Source organism: Perca flavescens, chromosome 3 (genome assembly GCF_004354835.1).
Source record: "Perca flavescens isolate YP-PL-M2 chromosome 3, PFLA_1.0, whole genome shotgun sequence".
NCBI lineage: Eukaryota > Metazoa > Chordata > Actinopteri > Perciformes > Percidae > Perca > Perca flavescens.
Genome location: NC_041333.1, coordinates 40,136,480 through 40,143,968, shown reverse-complemented (window position 1 = coordinate 40,143,968; position 7,489 = coordinate 40,136,480). Strand labels below are relative to the sequence as shown.

Below are 7,489 nucleotides of genomic sequence, written 5' to 3'. Positions count from 1 at the left end.
ACTAAGGTCTATATAAAAGAGACTTCAGATACAGTATTAGTAGACCACTAAGGTCTATATAAAAGAGACTTCAGATACAGTATTAGTAGACCACTAAGGTCTATATAAAAGCATCCAAAGAGCACCATTTCATGTGACCTTTAATAAAACACAGATGCATTAATGGTTGCGGCCACCTGGTGGCAGAATAAATCCTCGAGGAGGACGCAGAGCAGTGAACATTCTGCTGAGTCATGTTTGTGTTCACCTGGTGAATCTAAAGTCCAATAGAACGATGAAACTATATATCAGTTGGATACAAAAGAGGAAGGAAAATAGAGACACAAATGTCCTAAAAGCTGGAAAGAAGGGACATTTTGGCCAGATAAACAACAAAAAAAGTGACAAAAACGTAAATGTTTTTTCCCAAATGATGATAAAGTCTTGTGAAATAGTTCATATAGCTGAAGTCCAATATTAACTTCCCTTTAACCAAATCATTAATTGTTATTAGAAACAATAGAAGTCAGAAACTATAAATTTATTTCCAAATATTCTGAGTTATTTGTACATTTATAAGGTAGAACTATTGTAAATAATTTTGAAATGTGGACTTATTATTTTAATCTTTAACATTTTTATTACAGTTTAATTATTTTAAATTATTTATATATACATTATAATTCATAATTTATAATTTTAATTTATAATTTATAATTTATAATTTATAATTTATAATTTATTTAAATTAGTAAGTACATTATTTTTAGTCATTTATTTGTATTTTTATAATGTCTCATTGATGACGTTGATGTTTGGACTGCTGTGTCGGGGGTTCAATTCCCTCCTGCGTAGCTTCCCATGATGCCTTGCGGCGGGGGACGGACCATCACATCACCTTCACACTGCCACCTTTAAGATTCCTCCGGCGGTGACGTCACGTGAGCTGCAGCAGCAACACGGCGCGAGCACAGACTGGAGAGAGAGAGAGAGAGCGAGCAGCAGCAGCGCGCGGACACGGCACAGCAGCGCAGGTCCAACGGCTCGTGGAGAACGTTGACTCAACGTCCGCAGGAGGAAAAGGAAGAAAAGAGACCGGCGCCAGGAGGAGTTTTAGAGTAAAAGCCCGCGGACTGTCCTCCCTCCTCTCTCCCGCCGGTATCGATCCTTCAGCGGCTGATTAGCGAGCAGATCCCCCCCCACCCCCCTACTCTACTCTCGACGCTTGTTGACTCGAGACTTCAGGAAGGAAAAGTGGGCGCGTGGATCTGTGACGAGGCAGTGCAATGGCTCACCTCATCATGGAGGGCAAAGAGAAGGCACCAGGTAAGATGGAGAGATGGAGGGATGGAGGGATGGAGGGCGGGAGGATGGGAGAGGCTGATGATGGAAGTGTACTGCGGTATCATCCTGAACGCAGCAGCTGCACTGGAGCTTTTAGGTGTGGTTATTATGGGATGGGTGCACTGTGTGTGTGTGTGTGTGTGTGTGTGTGTGTGTGTGTGTGTGTGTGTGTGTGAGATTGTGGTTATTATGGGATGGGGTGCAGTGTGTGTGTGTGTGTGTGTGTGTGTGTGTGTGAGTGTGTTTTCAAGTGAAGGGCTGTGAGAAGCCTGATGCAGCAAAACACAGAGACAGAGAGAGGCGGGTTAAAGACAGGGAGACAGAGAGAGAGAGAGAGACAGGTAATAAGACAGGGTGTTGCAGGGAGACAGGTAAATTAATAGATAAAAAGATGTGGACAGGACGGGAGGGATGTGGGATATGAGGGTGGATAGACATTGGACAGAGAGACAGACAGGAGGGCAGGTAAACTGATAAAAAGACGTGTTGCAGGGAGACACAAAGACAGAGAGACAGGTAAAAACAGGCTGTTGCAGGGAGACAGAGAGAGAGAGAGAGAGAGAGAGAGAGAGAGAGAGACAGGTATTAAGACAGGGTGTTGCAGGAAGACAGGTAAATAGATAGATAAATAGACAAAAAAGTGGACAGGGCGACGTATGTGAGATATGAGGGTGAAGAGACACTTGGACAGAGAGACAGATAACAGGAGGCAGAGAGACAGATAGACAGGAGGGCAGGTAGACCAGAGAGACAGACAGACAGGAGGGCAGGTAGACTAAATAGACAGACAGGTAGACTAGAGAGACAAACAGGACAGTTGACAAATGGTCAAAGGACTTAAACGAAAATGAGACGGTGAGACTGACAAAGGACAGGGCACAGATATGAGCGGTCTTAGAGACAGACAGGAGAGAAGAGAGACAGGTATGAGGTGCAGAGGGACAGACAGGTTTGTGGAAGACTCAGGTGTATTCAGTGGTAGGTTTGGATGAGATATGGAAAATGTGACGTTTTTCACAGAAAAACTATTATTTTGGACCATTGTTATTATTATTATTATTATTATTATTGTTATTATTGTTATTACCATATGTGTCTAAAACAAATGTTGGAAACGCTGGAGCAGATAATAAATAAACCGGGGACGAACTACAGTCATAAGAGTTTAAAAAAGTCTCTTTGTAGTTCCATTCATTCAGCTTAGCTGGTGTCCAAAATGGTGCTTAAGCCTTTTAATCATAGAGACAACCCAAATGGTCAACAGGACAGATGGGAGAGAAGACATACAGACAGACAGACAGACAGACAGGAGGGCAGTTAGACTATAGACCTTTCTGTCTCTCTGCTATCCCGTCTGTCTACAGCCGCGTATCAGTACTACAGCTGCTGCGTTCGCCGATAGTTTTTTTTCCGGGCATTATTTACAGACAGGCAGCTCTGTGTTGCTGGAGACACTGCACCCGTCCATATGATGCACACTGCACACATAATTTGGGTGATATATGAATGTAAGATAATTGCAGAAGTGACACTGATCTGTGTTTTTGTTTATTATTCTTAAAGAAATGGCAGAGCAGATTCCCCAAAACACATCCAGTGTGGCAGGGTTTTACATTTTTTTGACGTAAATTGAGGGAGCAAAAGCAGCATCGGCTCCAAATATCGGCTCAAGAAAATCGGCAGCCTGAATCGGCAGGGACGGAGCGAGATCCTCAGTACAGTGGGGGCGGAGCTTCATCATGCTACCAAGTCATTTTAAAATTAAAACCTAGCCAAGTAAGCCTATAAGTCAATTAATACACAAAGAGTCAAGTAACTATTTCAGCACCACGGACAGCGACATCTGATGGACAGCGATGGTGCTGAACAGGCCAAGTGAGCTCAATCAGTGCCACACTATATAATTGTCATGGCACTATTATATGTTTGATAAGAAGAGCTGGACTATCACAATGTGAGCTCATATGCAGTAATATTAGCTATAAAAAATTAGCTTCTTTCAGCTAATAATCTGCAATGTGTCACTTTGGGCCCCGTTCTCGTCAAGTGACGCAAGATCGGCGGCATTTGAGGGGCCCCTAATTGGCACAGGGCCCTGGGGCGGCTGCACCCAAGCACCCACGCTCTCTCCACTACTATTACTACTACTACTACTCTACACTACTATTGGTCATCAGCTAAGGCTGATGGGAAAAAAATCTGAATCGGCATCGGTACTAACAAATCCATATCGGTCGATCCCTAGCAGGTAGACTAGAGAGACAGACAGACAGGAGGGCAGGTAGAGTATAGAGTAGAGACACAGACAGGAGGACAGGTAGACTATAGACAGACAGACAGGAGGGCAGGTAGACTAGAGAGAGAGACAGACATGAGAGGCTGAGGGAGAGACAGGTTGTTGCAGAAGAGTTAAAGGGCAACTTGGACCCTATTTCGTTAGTTCTTTGTGTATAAGTGACTGATGGGAACAACAGTCCTTGGAATTAGAGAGATACATCTTTAAAACCACTTTGAGACCTTTCTGTTTAACCAGAAACAGCTCTGATGTCACTAGCTCTAAACCAACCAGACTCCATTTTAAAAAAAGGTACTTTTAGCGTGTATAGAGCCAGCATATGTTCACATGTAAATCTGTAAACTATGTGTTTATTTCAACCAAAACTAGAGTTGTGATGGTTGGAAAATTGGAAAGACGACCCAAAACTGCTTTTCGTAGTTATATTGTGTGTATGTCGACTTTGAATGAAGTGTGTGTTACGATGCTTAAATAACTGTTTATGTACATGGAGTCTGGTGGGTTTAGCGAACGCAATTTCACGGATGTTTTTATGTTTAAAAAAAGGATCTTACTCTTTAACAGAAAGGTCGACCTCCTTCGAAATCCACTTAGACACTTAGAATATGAATCTAAGGACAGTCTAGACAGACAGGATAGCAGAGAGACAGACAGGACAGTCTGAAGACAGACGGGATAGCAGAGAGACAGGCAGGACAGTCTGAAGACAGACTGGATGGCAGAGAGACAGATGTGATGATAGACAGGTTGAAATGAAGGGGGAGAGACAGATGGGAGACAGGTTATAGACGGGTGGAGAGACAGACAGGAAGTTTTGATAAATGTGACGTGAAGACAAACGGGAGAGCTGGAAGACAGGCATAAGGTCCGGGGGTGAGACAGGAGGCCAGGCAGACAGCTGCGATGTTGAAAAGTGTGTTTATGTGTGTTTGGGTGTGTCTGATGCATTCTGGGAACTGCAGTAGCTCAGTCGCAGTTGGAGTAGAACTGTCATGGTGCGTTCACATATCATGATGATGTTGTTATTTCGGCTTTCTTTGGGGCTGTTTATTGCAATGAAATCACACAGAAAGTCAGTTTATTTTGGGTTCATACCACTGTAGTAGCGCGGCATCCATCACAGCCCTGAACTCCATTCAGAAAACGAATATTTTAAAAGTTGTTTTGCTTGTAGTCTTGCGGACAGACCTGACAACGTATGAATGCCCCACTCACATTACTACAAGAGACAGGCTGCCATTCATTTTCAATGGGAGTGGCCCAGGGCCAGAGCTTCATCACGGGGCCCTCTGCTACCTAAGTCATTTTAAAATTAAAAACCACTGTCTCACTGTACTCCCTGGATAAATATTGTCTAATTTTTGGTAAAAACGAAAAAGCTATTTTGAGAAAGAAGCAGACAGAAGGGGTTGCATTATGCATTTGAAGGTTATGCTGTCAAACTGACTCAAGAACGAAATAACGACGTGAGAAAATAAAGCTAGCGTGGCTCATTGGCAGGCCAATTCCCATGATGCAAGGCGGTAAATAGAGTTGTGTTAACATTTGCTGATAAGTTTGCAGTTGTGACGCAAGTGACGTAAGACCGGCGGTGTTTGAGGGGCCCCCTAACCCAAGCGCCGACACTATCTCCGCTACTGGAGTGGCTGTTTGCCAGCGACAAGTAGAGCTTAGATCGGGGCCCAAAAAATTTTTGTCCAACCCAACTCGAGCCCCGTGCACGTTGTGTCCGAGCCCAGCCCGGCCCGGCCCGACACATTAACTGGAATTATGAGCCCAAGCCCGATTTAAACCGGACAATGTTTTAATACGTTGGTTACAACTGATGTTCTCAACTACAATTCCCAGTTGTTTGAACTACAGAAATCTGTTTAAAGTGATCTTGATGAATAATGCATCAAGGACGAAGCATGTGAACAGTTGTTGTTTGTTTATTCAGACTGGAATGGATCGCAAATGAAGAAAAACCTTGACCCTACAGCTCCCTCAGCTGAGTAGTGTGGGTTACAGATCAAGGCAGCAACATAATCAAAGCCCTGGAACCATATAGGAGACTCTCTGGTCTCCATCACCTAATTAATGCTGCCCTTTACCACGGCCTGCATGCTGACACACTGGCCGACAACGGGGGAGACCCAATGTAGCCCAGTTTACCTCCCGCTCAAGTCAGTGCAGGACATAGCCTACACTCAGAGCTACGGGAGAAGCTGGAGAGGCATAGCTTGCTCACTACCAATAAGGCTAATAAAGTAATGATTAAAACAACACAAATGCTTGATCGAAGGCCCGGCCCGATGACAGCGTGGGTCGGGCAGAGAATCTAAACTCTAGCGACAAGCGACGAGCTCGCCGCTGCCACGAGCTTGGCGGGGGCTAAAATAGACAAGAGGTAGGGGTGGTGGGAAAAAATCGATACAGCATAGTATCGCGATATTTTTTGTGGCAATACTGTATCGATACACAGATGCCAAGTATCGATCTTTTATGACATGTGTTGGTCAATCTGTCTGCTTGACAATGACATTTTGCAGCAATAAAATTTAAGTGAGATGACCAAACAGAGAAATTTATCTTTTTAGATAAAACAGATGTTGACAAAATTGTCCTTTTCGGGACATCATTTGAAATTGGGGAAAATCTGAAGTTGGAAAAAAGGTAACACATTGCAATATATCGCAGAATATTGCAATATGTTTAAAATCGCAATAATATCGTATCGTGACATAAGTATCGGGATGATATCGTATCGTGAGGCCTCTGGTGATTCCCACCCCTAACAAGAGGTCTATTTTATGTAAATGCTGAGCGACGCAACAAAGCGACAGCCAATCGGAGCGAAGGCAGCGGCACGTATGCACGTTGGTCGCTCGAGTCAAAGAAAATCGTTAGAGATGGCGGAAACGCTTCAGGACATCGTGTTTCTGCGCACATCTGATATTTTTGGCATTTTATCTCATATATTTTGTTACCTCTATCGAGAAATACATACGTTTAAATCCCAAAACATTGTTCTTGTGACTTGACAAGACCTCTTGCAGAAACTAGGCAATAGCATGCTAGGCTACTATCGGTACACAAGCGTCACCGGCCCTTTTTGGACTGTCTCCACATCGCTAAATGACGTACTCGCACTGTGATTGGAGAAAAGATTACAGATGTGTTACACCTTTTTATTCAGCATCTCAAACCTCCAGACTCTCAGTTTCTCAGTTTCAGTCTTTCATGTTTGTCTCGGATGGTGTTTTCACTTCGTCTGCTGATGTCAGATTCCCGGAGAGATGCACGCTTGAAGTGACTCAGCGTGTCTGTAAATAACCAGCAGATCGGACCTTTAGATATTTCTGGAGCTTCCTCTCAGCCCGAGAGAGAGAGAGAGAGAGAGAGAGAGAGGATAGGAAACTGCTGAGTCAGCCAAACTGTGATGTAATTAAAGGAAGAGTTCAACATTCACAGTGTTTACTTTCTTCACTGTGAACGTACAGCTACAGCGGGTTAGCTTTGTGCAGCTGAGCTGAGCTGAACATCTCTGTTACATCTTATCTGGGTTAAGCAGAGACTTTTATTTTGGCGGGTGCACGTATCATCTTTGGTTATACTTCCTGTTTTGATCATATGTTCTTCAGAGTGTCGTTTGTGTGTTTTTATGGCAGTAAATGTCGATCATCTTTGGAAGAATGGGACGATTGTCTTATTTTGTAAACTGTAAGCTTTACTTCATCTTCACACACACACACACACACACACACACGCAAACACACACAAACACACAGAGACACACACACACACAAAAACAAAGGGACAAGAACACACACACACACAGAGACACAGAGACACACAGACACACACACACACACAAAGACAAAGACAAAC

General features: G+C 43.6%; 1 protein-coding gene across 1 annotated transcript in view; it reads left to right on the top strand.

Annotated features, from left to right (window-relative positions):
* The first annotated feature begins 941 nt into the window (after positions 1 to 941).
* The window catches only part of LOC114552434 (fibroblast growth factor 12), a 63,188-nt gene continuing 56,640 nt past the window's right edge, over positions 942 to 7,489 (top strand). The window contains exon 1 of the mRNA XM_028573223.1: positions 942 to 1,305. Coding sequence (XP_028429024.1) covers positions 1,266 to 1,305 — 40 coding nt within the window. The 5' untranslated portion in view covers positions 942 to 1,265. The remainder of the gene's footprint in view (positions 1,306 to 7,489) is intronic.